Source organism: Podarcis vaucheri (genome assembly GCF_965113315.1).
Source record: "Podarcis vaucheri genome assembly, chromosome: 2".
Lineage (NCBI taxonomy): Eukaryota > Metazoa > Chordata > Lepidosauria > Squamata > Lacertidae > Podarcis > Podarcis vaucheri.
Window position 1 is genome coordinate 117477898 of NC_138760.1, and position 18834 is coordinate 117496731.

The following is an 18834-nucleotide window of genomic DNA, read 5'->3' on the forward strand; positions in this document are numbered from 1 at the left end:
TTGTCAACTGCAGAATCAAAGTGTTAAGTTTTGCATCTCAACTGCTGTTTGCCTACCAGGCCATTGTTAAAGCACTTCTAAGCCTCACCAATCTCAACAGGAGAATGCTTCTTTAAAATGCTGAACTTAAAAGCATGATTCTTCTCCGGCTGCTAAAGTCAGTAGATCAGCCTTCCCCAACCCAGTGCCGTCCAGCTGTTTTGGACTACGAGTCCCATCAGGCCAAGACAGAGCAGCTGTGCTGACTGGGACTGATGGTAGTCCAAACATCTGGACGGCAGCAGATTGGCAAAGGCTGCTGTCAATTCTTTCAGTCTTGGAGGGGGAGATAGAGAGAGAAAGAGAGCTTGTGTCCAGATTACAATTGTAGTGATACAATGGAGATTAAAAAGATGGCTCCAGCAAACTAGAACTCTTTTTGTTAAAAGTCCCCATTGATGCTTCTAGGGCAGGCATAGGCAACCTTCGGCGCTCCAGATGTTTTGGCTTACAACTCCCATTATCCCTAGCTAACAGGACCAGTGGTCAGGGATGATGGGAATTGTAGTCTCAAGGGCCGAAGGTTGCCTATGCGTGTTCTAGGGGCACCATTTTCTCGCCTTGGGAGTGTGATGATTTAAAACCACGGTAACAATAAAAAAACTAGATGCCTCGCCCGTTTCCCCTCAAAGTTGCAATGCCGCCAAGAAGTCCTGCATGCCTGATTTAAAAAGCAAAAAATAAAAGACAAAAATTAGACAACCCCTTTCTTAAAGGCTCCTTAGTTAGAAAGCAAGGAAGTAGCCTGAGGGGCTTCTTCCCGACTAAGAGGAGGAAGAAACTTGTTTAAAAGGGGGGGGGGGTTTCTTCAGCTTGAATGCATTGGGTGGCCCATGACGCCAGAGCCAGAGGGGGGAGGAACGAAGGCATCCCCTTCGTGGAACGGGGGCAGGTACAGGGCAGCAAAGGCAGCGCCATTGTAGCCCTGGTGGGGTGGGCCCAGTTGGTGGTGGGCGGGGCCGAGCCCGGGGGGCGGAGCCTGGCGCGCGCCATGAGGGAAGGGAGGCGGGAGGGCCGGCCCGTCGTAATCATCCCGCGAGCCAGCCCCTAAGTTGCGCCTGCCCTTCTGGCGGCGGTTGCAGAACCAGACGCGGACAACCTGCAAGGGTGCGGGCAAAGGGGGAGAAAAGAAGAAGACATATATAGGTTACTGCCAAGGCAACTTCCTCCGTCTTGACCCACACCCCCTTCCTGCCATTTCTCGTCTCCCCAGAGGGTTCTGCAAGACCTTCTCTCTTGCGCATTGCAGAACAGGAACACAAAGTCTCTTGGAATCACCCCCCACACTCCATGGCCTCAGTCCCCAACTCTAAAGTCGGGAGTGCTGGGACTTGTGTTGCTTGCACGTTTTGCTTGTTGAATAATAAACGTCAGAAGCGATTTTTTTAAAAAGGCATTATTTTAACAATAAACAATAATCTGCATGTTCAGATCTGGCCCCAGGTGGTAGAACCCCAAGATTTGCAGAAACCATTTGCTAAACGCAGCGATTTGGGTGTGAATTTTGCTCGTTTATCATCCAGTCCTTTTTTCTTTTGAGTTATGTTTTTTTGGACACTGTAAGCCTGAGGAGTGGCTGCTGTTTTTTTAATTGATTTGTAAGCTGCTCTGAGGGCTTTCACAGCTGAAAGGTGGGAAATAAATGCTATGAATGAATGAATGATTGAGCACTCATGGGGGCAGGCTAGAGACGGATATATTATAAATGGCAACAAATCAGTAGATAAATATTATACCCCACCCACCAAATACTGTAAGGAGCTTAGGCCCATCATGTTGGACTGGGCTCATTTTGATGGCGAAAGATTTATTTTAATTTTTGCCAGGAGTAGTGAAGTAGCAGGCGCTTGGGAGGGTGAAGAAAGATGGGTGTCACTCACATCCTTCTCCAGGCTGAGGTTATCAGCAATCTGCTCGATCTCGTCCACGTTGGGCTTGGGGCAGCGCAGGAAGTAAGACTCCAGGGTGCCCCGCACGCTGTTCTCAATGCTGGTACGTTTACGTTTCCGGGCTTGGATCATGGCAGACTCCATGGAGCACAGCTGCTGCACAAGGGATAGCCATGTTTGGTGACGCTGCCAAACCCACAACCCAGACCCACAACAACCCACCCTTCCCATCAGTGACGCTCCTCCTGCGTGCGCTCACTGGCATAGCCAGAAGGAGGCGCTGGGAGCCTCGATAACTCCCTTCCAATGTAAGCCACGGTCAAATGATTCTGAAGTATATTCACCCTGTGGGCTGGCCAGCCAGCCAACCAACCAACATTGCTACGCCACCCTGATCGAAAGCCATTTTGGCAAATCCTAGAGACTCTTTTAGGACGCAGGTGGCGCTGTGGGTTAAACCACAGAGCCTAGGACTTGCCGATCAGAAGGTTGGCGGTTCGAATCCCCGCGACGGGGTGAGCTCCCATTGCTTGGTCCCAGCTCCTGCCAACCTAGCAGTTCAAAAGCACATAAAAGTGCAAGTAGCTCAATAGGTACTGCTCCGGCGAGAAGGTAAATGGCGTTTCCGTGCGCTGCTCTGGTTCGCCAGAAGCGGCTTAGTCATGCTGGCCACATGACCCAGAAGCTGTATGCCGGCTCCCTCGGCCAGTAAAGCGAGATGAGCGCCGCAACCCCAGAGTCGGTCATGACTGGACCTAATGGTCAGGGGTCCCTCTACCTTTACCTTAGACCCTCTTTTACTTTGATGTTCTACTCTAGTCTATTTCCCCCCTCTCCAATATCAGAATTGTCCACTGTGCTTCAATCTGTTCTAAGCACTTCATATACCACCATTTCCCCAGATGCCCCCCTAGCTTTCCTCGCTCTTTAAATTCTGAAGTGCTTCCTCTCTCTGCCTCTCATATACAGTAGTACCTCGGGTTAAGAACTTAATTCATTCTGGAGGTCTGTTCTTAACCTGAAGCACCTCTTTAGCTAATGGGGCCTCCTGCTCCCGCCGCATCGCCACTGCGCGATTTCTGTTCTCATCCTGAAGCAAGTTCTTAACCCGAGGTACTATTTCTGGGTTAGCTGAGTCTGTAACCTGAAGCGTCTGTAACCCGAGGTACCACTGTACACACTACATACCTGGCCTAACCCAGCATGGGCGCAACTTATGTTCTCAGCCCCCACTGGGCTGTTTCCTTTGTTGCCGTCCTCCTCAGGCTTAAGGTGTTCTTTGCTTCCTTTAAAAGGATTGTACTTCTGCAAATATTGAGGCTGCCCCCAAAGCCCATGCCACTACTTCTCTTTTGGGGATGGATGGTGGCATTTCTGCACTGGGTGTACGATACAGAATCTTAAGATTTCCTAGTTCGAATGATTTTCTCCCAAGTGATCGCCTCTGAGCTTTCTCCTCTTGGCGTTTAGGGAAGCTTTTAATGTTTGATGCATTAATATTGTGTTGGAAGCCGCCCAGAGTGGCTGGGGAAGCCCAGCCCGATGGGTGGGGTATAAATAATAAATCATAATTATTATTATTATCATCATCATCATCATCATCATCAAGACCTGCCTTGGATTCATTTCCTCTCCCCTTACACACCACAAACTCACATTTGCCAAATTGTTGCCCTTCTTCTCCCACAGTATTGTGAACTCCACACGCACATCCTTCCTCTGTTCTTATAAGCTAAAGTTCTGGTTAATAGTCTGTTCATCCTCCATCTCCCTGGCCTGGCACACTCGCATCTCGGCCTCTAACTCCACTGCCAACATAATTTAGCTCTCCTATCACTCTGCCCGCAACACTGGGTTGTTGTTTTGGCTTTTATATTTTGTAAAGAAACAAAAAAAACCAAACCCTCAAATCAAGCGGCGTATAAATTTCATGAAATAAATAATAATAAGCAGATAGTCTTTTTCTTGTCAGTTACTGGATTCCCTTCTTTAGCATGGACTCCTTGCCTTACTTTCCAAAGCCTAAATTTCATGAAATAAATGAAGAAGTGTGCATGCACACGAAATAAATAAATGAAGTAAATAAATAAATGAAATAAATGAAGAAGTGTGCATGCACACGAAAGCTCATACCAAGAACTAACTTAGTTGGTCTTTAAGGTGCTACTGGAAGGAATTTTTTATTTTTCCAAAGCCTATCCTTGCTTCTTGTATCTCTGCCAGTGCCGGATTTACGTATAAGCTAAACAAGCTATAGCTTAGGGCCCCCCCAAAAATAATTTCACTATTAATATACTTTTTCTTAATTGTATTTCAGTTCAGCAATTACTTTGATAAAATATATATTTTGTTCTGTGCAAATGGCTTTAGATACCTATTAGGTCCATAAATTAGTGGGACACGGGTGGTGCTGTGGGTTAAACCACAGAGCCTAGGACATGCCAATCAGAAGGTTCATATCCCCGCGACGGGGTGAGCTCCCGTTGCTCGGTCCCTGCTCCTGCCAACCTAGCAGTTCAAAAGCACGTCAAAGTGCAATTAGATAAATAAGCACCACTCCGGCGGGAAGGTAAATGGAGTTTCCGTGCGCTGCTCTGGTTCGCCAGAAGCGGCTTAGTCATGCTGGCCACATGACCCGGAAGCTGTACGCTGGCTCCCTCGGCCAATAAAGCGAGATGAGTGTCGCATCCCCATTACCATACAAAAAACAGCGACAATTTGTTGTTGACAAAGGACAGCTGGATATATATAGGGCCCCATTACCTTCAGTAGCTTAGGGCCTCATCAAACCTCCATCCGGCCCTGATCTCTGCCCATGACCTTCACCCCCTCAAAAAAAGTATCCAGGCCCCTTAAACAACTTCGCCCAGTCTCCTTATCCCTGAACATTAAACTGCCCGCCTTGAGATGTGCAAATGGTATCCCCTTCACCTCCTTCAAATCCACTTTTCCTTCGTTGGCTTTGTTATATTCTCTTCAGCCTCACTCCCAAATGCAATGATGAAGCCTTAAGACAGTATTTGTCCACACTGCCCCCTAGATAACCCCATCTATCCCTCCACTTAGAAGTTACTGGCCCCGTATTTTTGTTGCTGTAGCAGCATCTGTAATTAGTTTTGCGGCATTTATTTTTTTATCCTGCATACCACCTTGATATTCCCATAACAATCATTTATTATTACCCCACCTATCTGGCTGGGTTTCCCCAGACACTCTGGGCGGCCCCCAACAGAATTAAAAGCACAATAAAACATCAAATATTAAAAACTTCCCTGAACAGGGCTGCCTTCAGATGTCTTCTAAAAATTTGGTAGTTGTTGCTCTCTTCGACATCTGGTGGGAGGGCGTTCCACAGGGCAGGTGCCACCACCGAAAAGGCCCTCTGCCTGCTTCCCTGTAACCTCACTTGTTGCACTTCTATTACTGAAGGGCAGCTTATAAATTTAACACATTTTTATCACTGTTTTGGACTGTAATCTCTTTGGGGCAACATAGTTTAGAATGAACGAGTTGCATCAGACCAAATCATTGCATGTGGGAAACAACTTCTGTGAGTGCATAGAAACTATTCCTCCTTTTCCTTCCTCCTGGTGCTGCTGCACCCCTTAGATTTGCTCTAGGGTTTCTCCCCCTACTCTCTGGTATAATTTTCGAGAAGTGCAGGGAGATAAGAGGGAAATGAATTCTGCTGCACTCGTGGAACTGTGTGTGCAATGACTTAGCTCAGGAGTAGGCAAGCTAAGGCCCATGGGCTACAAGCAGCCCACGGAGGTTGTTTAACTGGCTCACGAGCTGCCCCCAAACCGAGCCACCTTCTCGGTGAGTCCCCGTGCGCTGTGCTAAACTGGCGCAGCACAGTGCAGGGACTCGCTTACGCAGTGCCGGAAATCACGACTGCGCAGATGCAGATAATTGCAGGCGTGCGCACGCTCACATGCACACGCAATCCGGTCCACAGAGGGATCTCTGCTGGAATGAACCGGCCCAGGCAAGGTAAACCTTGCTGACCCCTGATTTAGCTGGATATAATATAATAATAATAATTTATTATTTATACCCCGCCCATCTGGCTGAGTTTCCCCAGCCACTCTGGGTGGCTTCCAATCAAGTGTTAAAAACAATACAGCATTAAATATTAAAAACTTCCCTAAACAGGGCTGCCTTCAGATGTCTTTTAAAGAGAAGATAGCTGCTTATTTCCTTCACATCTGGGGAGGGCGTTCCACAGGGAGGGCGCCACTACCGAGAAGGCCCTCTGTCTGGTTCCCTGTAACCTCACTTCTCGCAGGGAGGGAACTGCCAGAAGGCCCTTGGCGCTGGACCTCAGTGTCCGGGCTGAATGATGGGGGTATACAGCCTTCAGGTATACAGAAGCCCATCAATATTGCCAAAGAAACTCTGCGCAGCCCCAGGCAGGGTGGCAAGCAATAGTTTGATGATAATAATTTAGCAACCCGGACAATGACTTCTCCCCGGCCCCAGGTTCATGCCACTCAACTCCCTCTCTCCAGAAGGCTCACCTCCTGCAAATTCTCGTTGGAATCAGCCTCTTCCAGCCAGCGCTGGAGGAGGGGCTTCAGTTTGCACATGTTCTTGAAGCTGAGCTGCAAGGCTTCGAAGCGGCAGATCGTGGTCTGGCTGAACATCTTCCCTGCAGGAGGGAGAAAAGAAGAAGACAGGCAAAAACCAGATTTGGGGACAGGAATGCAGGGAGTGTGCTAGAAGCAGAGGTAGGCAGGCAACGCAACAGGAACGATAACTCTGCATGATAATTGGGGACTTCCCGGGCTTTTTTCTGGCCCACGTAGGGCCAGTCTGGATAGCTGGCCTTGGTGAAGACTTGACGTTTTCATCCCAAAACATGTTTTTGATTTGAGTTCCTACTGAAATGAGGCGGCATTTTAGCGTTGTGTTTTAATCTTGTTTTTAAGTTGTATTTCAATCAATTGCTTTTATGCCGGTGTTAGCTGCCCTGAGCCCGGTCTTGGCTGGGGAGAGTGGGGTATAAATAAAATTTAATAATAATAATAATAAGCACAGCCTAGACTCAGATCGGAGGCAGCCCAAGATTGGAGGCAGCCATTCCTGGTTCAGTTGCCTCCAAAGGAGGGATCCATGATAACTCTTATGAGTTTTCACCACTAGCCACAGGCTTATTTTTTCACCCAGGCTTTCCCCAGGGGTAGGGGGAAGCCTAGGAAGTGTGTCTAGAGGTCCTGGGGTGCCCAGATGACAAGACCCCCCTCTTGGTCTCACTGATGTGGTCCAAAGGAAAGCAGAGCAAGACATTTGGCACCAGATTGGCTGCAGGAGTTTTTAGAAAGAGCCACCCAACCACCTGTTGCAGGCATAGGCAAACTTGGCCCTTCAGAAGTTTTGGGACTACGATCCCCATTGCTCCCTGACCAATGGTCCTGTTAGCTAGGGGATCATGGGAATTGTAGTCCCAAAACATCTGGAGGCCAGAGTTTGCCTATGCCTGATCTGTTGCATGCTGACAGCTTCTGGGAGCCACAGGTGAGAGACAAATGCAGGGGGGGGGACCAACAGAGGAAAAACTACCCGAGGAGGAGCACAATGTTTCCCCCACCAGAGGCACAACCCCTCCTTTAACCACCCATCCACCACTAGTATATATGCACCTTGGCTTCAGGCAGAGGAAATATGCAACTTGCTGCTCTGCCTCAGCCAGCAAAATGTGTTGATCCAGCCCAGGCATTGGCAAACTCAGCCCTCCAGATGTTTTTGGGACTACAACTCCCATCATCCCTAGCTAAGAGGACCGGTGGTCAGGGATGATGGGAATTGTAGTCCCAAAACATCTGGAGGGCCGAGTTTGCTTGTGCCTCGTCCAGCCCAATAAGCATTTCCACCTGCTTACCCCCATATCTGGAGGAGGGGAATACTGTAAGTTCATTGTGTTCGACTTGTTTCTGGATTCCCACACTGAACACCTGAAAGGTCTCCTTTGTGGTATTATTAATTAATTAATTAATTAATTAACACTGGAAAAATACCCACCATACAGCAGACCCAAGGCCAGTCCCACGTCTGCCTGAGTAAAGCCCAGCGAGATTCTTTTGTGCTTGAGCAACTTGGCAAATTCTTCCAGATCCTCTGAGGTAGTAATAGGAACCTAGGGAGAAAGGAGGGAGAAAAGGTGGGCTTGGGTAAACAGAACAGGGACAGCTTGTTTATGGGAAAGCACATCAAATCAACACCACGGCCATCTCACCTCCACAGTTAGAGGTTGTAGCTGTCTTTCCCACTCAGGCCCCCAGGCCCCAAAGCCTAAACCATTGGTCACCAGTTAACCACCAACATTCCCCCAGTTTGCCAGTAAGACTTAAGATTCTGACCCGTTAAGCCAGGGGTAGAGAACGTGTGGCCGTGCTATTGTACTACAATTCTCATGAGGCCCACCGAGCGTCGCCAGTGGTCAGGGACGACAAAAGCTGCAGCAAGCGCCACAGCTTTCCTGCCACTGGGCTAAGCCATCAGCTCATGAGAAGTTTCTCATCAACTCCGTTCAACAGACAGGTCATATATAGTTGCATATATAGTGGAGAAGCCAGTATCCTAAGTTGTAATTTGGGGGGGGGGGAAACACTAGAAGCATCCATGGTAGCTATTTCAATTGCTTTTGTTCAATTTGCCCCTTGCAAACAGCTGAAAGTCAGCAATTTTGGTAATAAACCTGATTTGCAATGGGGGTCAAATAATTTTGATTGCATCTCTCTCTCCCCCGTGTGTGTGTGTGTGTGTGTGTGTGTGTGTGTGTGTGAGAGAGAGAGAGAGAGAGAGAGAGAGAGAGAGAGAGAGAGACTTTTTGTGAATTAGAAGTGTACATTGCATTATCAGAAGGTGATCACCAAAACAGTCCAGGCTCTCAGCCCCAAAGCTAATTTAGCTCTTAATGGCGGAATATTCCTGGCTTGTGTGTTTTTTTTAAGAGCATCTGGATACAAACATATTACTCATGTGCAGAGGGAATGACACTGATCAGCTACCAGGCCCTATTAGCCTGAAAAGCCTTGAGACAAAGTTACGTGTATGAATAAACTTATTTCTCAGTGATGATACCGGAATCCACATGGCAGTCAGTTTCTTGGCAGTCAGACCAGTTTTTTCACAGGGACAGATCAAGCAACTGAACTGAGTGTGTGTCTGAGGATACTTCCCAGACTGGTCTGCCAATGAGCAGGTGCTGGGACTATGTGGGGAAAAGTCCCCCCAGGGAAGAATTTTTCTTTGTATATACTGCTGCCCCAGAGGATGACTAATCACTTAAAACTTGCAGGACTAGTCTTTAGCATATGTTATCTTTCTTCAGACACCGATTAGATCTTTCTCCCAGTCTAGTCAAGCAAATAGCTTCTCTGATAAACTCATATCCTTCACAAATACCAGGGGAATCCAAACACATTGATGTTTTGTTTTTGAACTAAAGGAGCTGATCGCCATAGCCTTGGGCCAGAGTCAAATGCTTGTCTGAATGTGTCCCTGTCTGATGGCCCATCAGAGCTGATCACAACCCTTCCCAGAAAAAAAGCGTAGGACAGAATGAGGAACCCCATTTTCCAACTTCATATTTTATTTTATTTTTTTTAAAAAAAACTGTTTTCTAAAGTGCATTATTTGAGTGATTCTGTTACTTCGATCAACTAAAAATGGAACAAAATAGGGACAATGTTGGGGGGGGGGTGAAGTACAAAAATTAGACTAGTAAGTTAAGCTTCTAGGTTCTATTCCAAGATGAAGAATCAGAAAATGTAAAACTATCAGATAGACACTGGAATGAGAGATTTTCTCCGCTGGGTGCGCAAATAATTTGGCCAGCTTTGGATATTAGTCTGTTTCTCCCCACACATCAAGGTGAAATTTGTTGTAACACCTCAGGCAACCAATGTCTTGAAGCAGCCCTAGGAGCCACAGAACCACCTGAGATGCTTCAACGCTTATCTAAGAACTGGAAAATTCAGGGAAATCTAACATCCGTTAAGACAGGGGCTCCCAAACTTTCTTCCTCACAGACCACTTGAAAACTGCTGAGGGTCTTGGTGAAGATTTGTCTGCTTGTTGTTACCAACTGCAATGCACTGTCACCGTATGTAACAGTTGCTGCCATAATTCTAATCGCAAAAGGCTGGAAGGGAGAGGATATTCCATCTAAATAAGAATGGCAAAACAAAATAAGAGTACGCTGAGCTGGTGAGATTATCAGCAAGGTTAAGAGACGTTACAGGCTGCAAGAAGAGCAAACCTATCCATTCTTAAGGAAATCAGCCCTGGGTGCTCACTGGAAGGACAGATCCTGAAGCTGAGGCTCCAGTACTTTGGCCACCTCATGAGAAGAGAAGACTCCCTGGAAAAGACCCTGATGTTGGGAAAGATGGAGGGCACAAGGAGAAGGGGACGACAGAGGACGAGATGGTTGGACAGTGTTGTCGAAGCTACCAGCATGAGTTTGACCAAACTGCAGGAGGCAGTGGAAGACAGGAGTGCCTGGCGTGCTCTGGTCCATGGGGTCACGAAGAGGCAGACACGACTAAACAACAACATGTGCCAAGAGCCTTTTATCCATCACCAGCTACTTGGATTTGTCCTCACCACTTTAGCATTAAAGAGAAAGGATTCTAGGGCAGGCGGAACATCTGATTTTTAAATCGGATCTCTCTCTCTCTCTCTGTGTGTGTGTGTGTGTGTGTGTGTGTGTGTGTGTGTGTGTCTCAAAGCAAGCACTGCCAGAATTCTCATTGCCGGTACCTCTTTTTAGCCTGAACTTGAAGCACCCCAAAATAAGGACTGAGGTTCACAAGAGCATACACAAATCCCTGCGCAAGGAAGTGGACAGGGTTCCTGCTCTGCTATCTTTCACCCCTCACCAGCCCAGAGAGAGATTACAAGAAGCAAAGGAGATTAACAAGACCTCAAAGACACGTAACAGGCTATGCACCATTCTTTGACTCAAGTTTTGCTCTGGGTGTTGTTCCCAGCCTTCTGCTATTCAACAGTGTACTTTCCCCATCTTGCCACAGACGGTCATGCTGCAGTCCCTAGGCCAGGGATAGCCAACACGGTACACTCCCATGTGTTGTGGACTCAGATCCCATCAACCCAGCCAGATTACAACCAGGGATGATGGGAGCTGTAGTCTATCTGGAGGGTCCCCACATTGGCTACCCCAGATTGGTTGAAGTAGCCCTCTTTCTTGGTGCCAATCTCCCACACAATTAAGGGTTGGGAGTTCTTCCATTGTCAAAAGACCTGGAGTGTCTAAGACAGGCATAGGCAAACTCGGCCCTCCAGATGTTTTGCGACTACAGCTCCCATCATCCCTAGCTAACAGGACCAGTGGTCATGGGTGATGGGAATTGTAGTCTCAAAACATCTGGAGGGCTGAGTTTGCCTACGCCTGCTCTAAGACCACTATATTCAGAAGTGCTATGATACCACTTTAAACAGCTATGCCTTCCCTCCAAGAATTATGGCAGCTGTAAAGATGTTGTTAAGGATGCTGAGAGTTGTTAGGCGACACACACACACAAATTCCCCTCACAGAGCTACAATTCCCAGAGTGGTTTAACAATCAGTCCCTCTTTCCAGGGAAAGCTGGGAAATGTAGTTCTGTGAGGAGGAATAGGGGGTCTCCTGACACAACTCTCAGCACCCATAACAAATGATCCCAAGATCCTTTGCGGGAAACCATTACTCTTTATTAAAGCGCTGTCGTAGCGTTTTAAATGTGTGAGGCAAATGTGGCGAAAGCCAGATTTTTTTTACGCAAAGACGGATCAAGAAAGGCTGGAGAGATACAGGAAAAGTCCAGTGCAGTAACAGTAAATCAGATCGGTAGTTGGGTTCCTATTGAGGGTATTTGTCGAGTCAACAGGACAGTGATGAGGAACTGAGGATTGGCGCGATCGTTCTGTGATATTATGGCAGTGGACAAAGATGTAGTGTAACTTTGGAATGAATGTGTATTAAGAACAAGAAGTAATAGTAATTGTGGTTGGAGGCAAGGAACACCATTTCTCACCCACCCAACTTTCTCATTTTTAAAAAAAATACATGACAGGATTTTGGAACCTGAGAAGTAGCAGCAGAGCCATTCCCCTGCGCTCCCCCCTCAAAAAACACACCCCAAAAAAACTAGGGTAGGGGGGAAAGAGTGAAAAACCAGTTAAAAGCTGTAGCTTGATCAGCACAGCAGGGTAAACAGCCTGAAAGATGAGCTGGGGCCCTTCTCGTGCCCCCCCATACCCCACCCTGGCAACATCATCAGTGAAAACTTTGGCCTTCTTCTAGAAAAGGTGGTGTTGTCCTTCCCCCTTCAGAAAGAGCAAAAGTAGATTAAAAGGGTCTTTTGTGTTCCCCCGCCCATCCCACTTCCATTGATCTTTGTGCAAGGGGACTGGACCCAAGTGCAGATACCTCTGGGCAGGGTTCGGCTGGCATTGCAGATAAGATATTTTGCACCCAATAAAGAATGCCTGTTCCGCAACACTTCGAGAAACGCAACACTTCTACAATCGCCCCCTTTAGCATTTTTAAAATATTTATTTGGTGCAGGTATCAACTCACTTCTGGAGCAGGCTTGCCAAACAACAGCCCCAAAGCTGCAAAGGCCCTCAGATCTCCTGGAGATCACAGGAGACGATTTTAGCATAACAAGTCAACTGTGCCTCCTATACAGTTATTTGAACTGCCTCAACATAAGGTTGCCACCACTATTTCTGGCCTTAAGACTATTCCTCTTTTGAAAGCCGGTTGGCGTTCAAAGCTTCTCTGAATTTCAGAAGTGTGAAAAAGTTCGGAGAGAAACATCTATTGGAGGCATTTATACAGCTGCCAAACAACCTTGTTCTCTATGTGGATATGAAAATGCAGTAAAAATGGTCAGCAGAGAGATAAACTCAGTTTCACAGCATGACATAACATGTAAACAGTGGGCTACAATTCAAAGAAGGTGCTGACAGGCCTTTTTGGGGTGGGTTTTCCACAAACGGGGTGCCACTACCAGGAAAGTCCTCACTCAAAGCCAAGTTTCCCTTTATTCCATACTTGTTTCAGGATTTAAAGCCAAATATCCTGCACAGCCAGCCAGGACCTCTCCCGAGATAGGAAAATTTAGGTATAGGCCTACCCAGTAATGTCAGTAAAACACCTCTGAGCACATACAGAGTGCATTTTCTCACCACTAGGCAACCACTGCCAGTTCCCACACATAACTGGGCTCCCAGGAAGCCTGTAACCTCACATGGCAATAGCATCGTTTCTTATACAGTGCTACCTCAAGTTGCAAACGCCTCTTTTTCTATGTATTGTAATGTATGTCTTGTTAAATTTTTTGTTGCTTTCTTTTTCTTTTTTCTGTAATTTTTAAACTTCTAATAAATATCATTATTTTTTTTAAAAAAAGAGTTACAAACACCTCAGGTTACAAATGCTTCAGGTTACAAACTCCACTAACCTGGAAGAGTTACCTCGAGTTGAGAACTTTGCCCCAGGATGAGAACAGAAATAGTGTGCTGGCAGCGCAGCAACAGCAAGAGGCCCCATTAGCGAAAGCACGCCTCTAGTTAAGAACAGTTTCAGGTTAAGAACGGACCTCCGGAATGAATGAAGTTCATAACTAGAGGTACCACTGTAGTCTGGAGGCAAGCACATGATTATAGGTGTCATTTTTATAATTTTTACTTTAAAAATGTTGTTGTCATTTTCTACGAGGTAGAACGTTGTTTATTCCCAAGCAATAGGGTAGGAGAAAACTGCCTTTAAATTCAAAGCACCGCTGAATGAATGAAGAGAATTTCAAATGCAACATGGAACGTGCCTAGAGCCCTTTGGGGGGAAAAATCAGGATTGAGAACCTTTTTTTGCTTGGTTTTTGCTCTTAATGTTTCTGGAACGTAGAAGCAGATGCAAAGCACAGAATGGGGAGGAAGAGAAATTGTGTGCCACCCCCCCCCCCAATTAATGCATAAAGGTAAAGGACCCCTGACAGTTAAGTCCAGTCGCCAACGACTCTGGGGTTGTGGCGCTCATCTCACTTTACTGGCTGAGGGAGCCAGAGTTTGTCTGCAGACAGTTTTTCCGGGTCATGTGGCCAGCAGGACTAAGGAATCAAAACAGGGAAGAACCCTGATAGCACAGGGCACAGAACGACTTTGCATCCCTTCCTCTACTTTGCGTGCCATGGGAGATGTTGAGAAGGGCAAGAAAATCAGTCTTCAGAAAAATCAGTGTTCACAGTGCCACACAACTGGAAAGGGAGGCAAGCACAAAACTGGCCCTAATCTGCATGGTCTTTTTGGCCAAAAGCCGAAGGTTCCTCTTGCATGGAAGCCAACAAAAGCAAAGGTATAACCTGGGAAGAAAATACACTGCAGGTTTATTTGGAAAACCCCAGGAAGTACGGTATATTCCAGGAACTAAGATGACATTTGTTGGCATTAAGAAGAATGGGGAGAGGATGGATTTAATAGCATGCCTTAAGGAGGCCACTTCTAATTAATGGCTTCTAATGCCTTATTTCACCTTACAAATGGAAATGACTCTCTGATGAGATTGGTTTTTTAAACCTTCCGTTTTTGCATGCATTATATTGCAACGACTTCAAAAATCCTTCAGCCAGAGAACTTTGATGACGTATGATTCTTAACGTATACACTTGTCCTTGCATTATAATTTATAGAATTGAATGAGTACAGTCAGGGTGACTCTAGTGTTTCCTGGTCGTGTAATAAAAAAAAACACACGACAACCCCTCTCTGTCAAAAAACAAAAAGCAGGACAAATACCTTTATTGGGATCAACCAAAAGTTAATGATCAAACTAGACATAAAATTTTGCAGGACTCCTCTTTGGACTGGATGTTATGTTCAACAAAACTGATAAAAGGAGGGAAAGACTTAGGGGAATGACTGAAAAGGCTCATTGTAAGCCATGGTGCGATTTATGAAGAAAACGCAATTTCAGAACTCAAAACAGAAATTTACTTTTGCGAATCACGAGATGATATGGGATCGTGGTGTCATGTGAGGGGAAGAGAGACAGACAGACAGACAGAGAGAGAGAGAGAGAGAGAGCGCAACCATTTTTACTAGACCCTCAAAAATGATTCTTTGACCTTGATTCAAGTAAAAAGCAACTTCAGAAACTGTAAACCTTATGGGTGTCAGAAATGGCACTGCACACACATGCAGAGGATAAGTTAAGGGGACATGTTGGGAGAGCCCTGATCCCATCTGACAGGACATTTAAAGTGGAAAGCCTTTGCAGGACACATATCCAGCATTGCTCTTTATAAGTTTTAACCCCACTGCCAATCAGTTGTGCTGGGTGACTAGAATTATGGTATGGAGGGGAGGACGGGGGGGGGGGATGCACCTGCCTTTCACCATGCTCAGAATTATAAACTTCTACAATCCACTTCTGCTTAGTCCTTAGCTTGGAGACTTAGAAAAACCACCCCAACACCAGAAATATGAGATACGAGATGAGGAGAAGAAAAACCACTTGCACTAAAACAAACACAGTTCCTCCCACCTACAGTGTCTCATTTATAGAAACAGGATGCGTTCCACAAAGAATATATAGGAATGGACATGCAGTCACCTGCAAAAGAAGAAGATATGTGCCACCTGGCTGTGGGCTGTAAGGTTTTCAATAGGCAAGATCTTGAGCTTGGAGAGTTTATCAATGATCAATGAATGCCCCTGGGCCACAGCAACTTTCCATTTTAAACACAAGCGGAAATAAGCAACACTGATTACTTTTGCACAAGGAGAGGCTTGCAGAGATGACGGGATAGAACGAACTATCTAGATATCCCAAATCTTCAGTGGACTCTGGCACTAAGTTTTCAGACGTGTCCTTGGAATAAATAAATAAAATCCTAAGGAATTCTTCCCGGCAACTCTGAGGCCACCAGTAAGTATCTCTATAAGCCACATAATGAGGGGAGGTTCCTATAACTAAAGGGGGCCTCATAAGTCATCTTGTTTAACACCCTGCTACATACTGGAAATTGAGAAGTACTGTAGAATATAACACAATAAGGGCTGTCTCTGCTTGGAGACCACCACTGAGGGAGAGCTCATTACTCCTCTAGGTAATTGCTGAACTGCTCCATTAACACTCAAGGAAAATCTCCCGCCTATAAAAGCCCTCTGGGGCAGCAGAGAACAAGTTTTTGCTCTTCAGATATCTGCTGCATGTCCCACCCAGAGATAGTTTTGTTACTACTGTCAGACCAGGTACACACCCTGTCCTCAGCTCAATCACTTTGTCCATGATAAAGATTCCCTCTATCCCTTCTTCTAAGTACTGTAGCCACTGATAAGAACATAAAAGTATATCAGGTCCAGGACTCATCACCCCAAACGAAACCTCCCCCCCCCATTTTGCTCTTGTTCTTCAACAATCTTTGAGGACAGTTTCCCAGTCATTTGTGAACCTAGTGAACAGTAATATACTCCAGCTCACGCTTAACAAAAACTTTTTGTCAACTGTTTTGCTGAAAACAAGATAAATTGCATCAAGCAATTGCCACAATCTGCTAAGTTAATAACTCAATCAAAAAAGTGATTAACCTAGCAGAAGCCAGCATGGATTTGTCAAGAATAAATCATGGCACACTAATCACTGTGTTGTTATCAAGATGCTTCTAATCTCTCCTAGTTACAGATAGGTAGCCGTGTTGGTCTGCCATAGTCAAAATAAAAAAATTCCTTCCAGTAGCACCTTAAAGACCAACTAAGTTAGTTCTTGGTATGAGCTTTCGTGTGCATGCACGAAATCTACCTTCAGAGGTATCTGAAGAAGTGTGCATGCACACGAAAGCTCATACCAAGAACTAACTTAGTTGGTCTTTAAGGTGCTACTGGAAGGAATTTTTTTATTTTGACTAATCTCTCCTACCAGTTTTAGTGCGTTGGCCTGCAAACACCTGGGGAAAAGGAGAGTTCAAGTCACTGCCTCTCAACCTAACATCCCTCACAGGGTTGTTGTGAAGATTAAATGAGAAGGGAGAGAACCACACACCACCATCAGCCTCTTGGAGATGAAGGTGGGATATAAACAGCTATTAGCCATGAGAGCTAGGCAGAACCTCCACATACAGGGGAAGCCTACCAGTGGATACCAGTTATTGGCAACTAACAAGGAGGGCTGCTGGATTCATGACCCACTTATGAGCTTTCCAGAGCGACTGTCTGGCTGCTGCTGGCAAAAGATGCTAACTAGATGGACCTGATCTAGCAGGGCTCTAGTATGTAATCAAATCAAGTAGTAGTTGGAGAACCCAGAGCTTACATTCTGAAGAGAAAGTCCTGGGGTTCAAACCTGCCCAGAAACACCATCATCTAACCTATGGGGGTTACATGCAGAACATGTCACCATCGTGCCTCATGCATGCAATTAAGTATAGCCCAACCACAACACCGCTTGAAGTAGAAAACGGTCAACCAGAGGCTAGAGGTTTTTTAGACTTGAATCATAACAGTTCAGATCCTTGCGCAAACCCTGGGCCACTGAAATCTCATTTCCAAGTTTATTCCTGGTAGTTACCACCAATCCCTTTGCGTTTTAAGACTGATACGAATGCAGACTCTGTGGCTTTAACCACGTCCTGGTTTTCCTCTCCCCCAGACAGACCACCCTTTGCTTTAAGACCTGCGGCATGCTGAAAACGGACATAGATATTCACTTCCTGTTTCATACAATAACTATGGGGTACCCAATTAAGTTGACAAGACAGGACAATCCTAGCTAGCAGTGTGGAAACTAGGTGCGTCCATTGCACCATTTACTTGTTGAACACTCTCCATATTTCCCTTTCCGTAATTCTTATCCTCTCTCACGACCCATCTGTAGGGCTGGGAATCCAAAATCTTGTAGAAAGCAGCTGCCAGCCCGTGTAGGTAATACTGAACTAGATGGGCTCGACTCTGCAGAAGGCCGTTTCTTATGTCCCTCAGTCTTCCCCCTGGGGTTCCCAGACTCACAACAGCATCCTTACCTCATCTCCGCTGCCGCTGCCGCCGCCACCATCCTCCTTGACTTCTCCAGAGGCTGCCTGCCCACCAGGGCTGCTGCTACCATTACTCGGGGGACTGGTCTCCTCGCTGCCAGTCAGGCTGCCCAGATCATCATCCTGGCTAGCGGGGCTGCTGGAGCGCTGGGGCTCCTCGCCAGGTGAAGCAGCTCCACCACTATCTCCAGGCGCAATGCAAGCCGAGGGGTTCGGCACAAGGCAGCCACCTGCCCAGGTGTGCACATAGGAGGGGCCCGGCTGCTCAAAGTCAGGCTCCACTTTGATGTCAGGCTTTGGGCCTTGGCAAGCAGCTTCCCCGGGCTGAGGGACCCCGTAAGCCCCCATCATCACCCCGGGATGGTGGCTCCAGGCATCTCCAGCAGAGAAGGGGTACCAAGTCCGGGGAGCTTCTCCTCCGCCAGGGTGGGACTCGAGCATCCCTCCCGGAGGCCCGTAGTCGGGCCTGAACCCAAATCCCTGCCCAGGGGCTGCCCCACTGAAGGCTTCAGGCAAGAAGCCACCACTAGCTTCATGGTGAGGAACAGCAGGGATGTTGCCAAGGTGGAGCCCTTGGACAGGGAAAGGATAGGGGCGGTCTAACTCTCTGCCCAAGTGCCCAGCCATGGCGAACTTGGTTGTTTTCTTTTTTCCAAAAGGCTGGTGCTTATTAAACTCAAAAGTGTCCAGGAAGCAGAGTTATTGCTTTTAATCCGAAGGTGGGAACCCAGGTGTGGATAAACTGATGCTAGCGGAAGTTCAGACAGTCCAAAGAAACGCAGCCCCAAAAAACCTCCCTAGGTCTTCTTCCCCAAATCAGATTTCTCTCTTTTCTTCTGCTCTTGCAGCCACTCAAAGGATGTTGCCACC

General features: G+C 46.7%; 1 protein-coding gene and 1 pseudogene across 3 annotated transcripts; one reads left to right on the forward strand and one right to left on the reverse strand.

The window, feature by feature from the left end:
• Positions 1 to 837: 837 nt before the first annotated feature.
• Positions 838 to 18606, reverse strand: POU5F1 (POU class 5 homeobox 1). Of its 2 annotated transcripts, none has more exons than XM_082210298.1 (5): positions 17953 to 18606; positions 7950 to 8064; positions 6449 to 6579; positions 1920 to 2081; positions 838 to 1138 (listed from the first exon to the last, which is right to left on the reverse strand). In XM_082210298.1, exons 1-5 carry the CDS (start codon positions 18589 to 18591, stop codon positions 848 to 850), a joined length of 1338 nt encoding a protein of 445 aa, XP_082066424.1. In that variant the 5' UTR covers positions 18592 to 18606; the 3' UTR covers positions 838 to 847. The 2 variants fall into 2 exon arrangements, with proteins under 2 accessions (XP_082066424.1, XP_082066423.1); XM_082210297.1 differs by having other exon boundaries at positions 1920 to 2084.
• Positions 14127 to 14445, forward strand: LOC309525331 (cytochrome c, testis-specific pseudogene; annotated as a pseudogene). Its single transcript has one exon. The product of its transcript is annotated as a cytochrome c, testis-specific pseudogene (transcript).
• Positions 18607 to 18834: the final 228 nt, after the last annotated feature.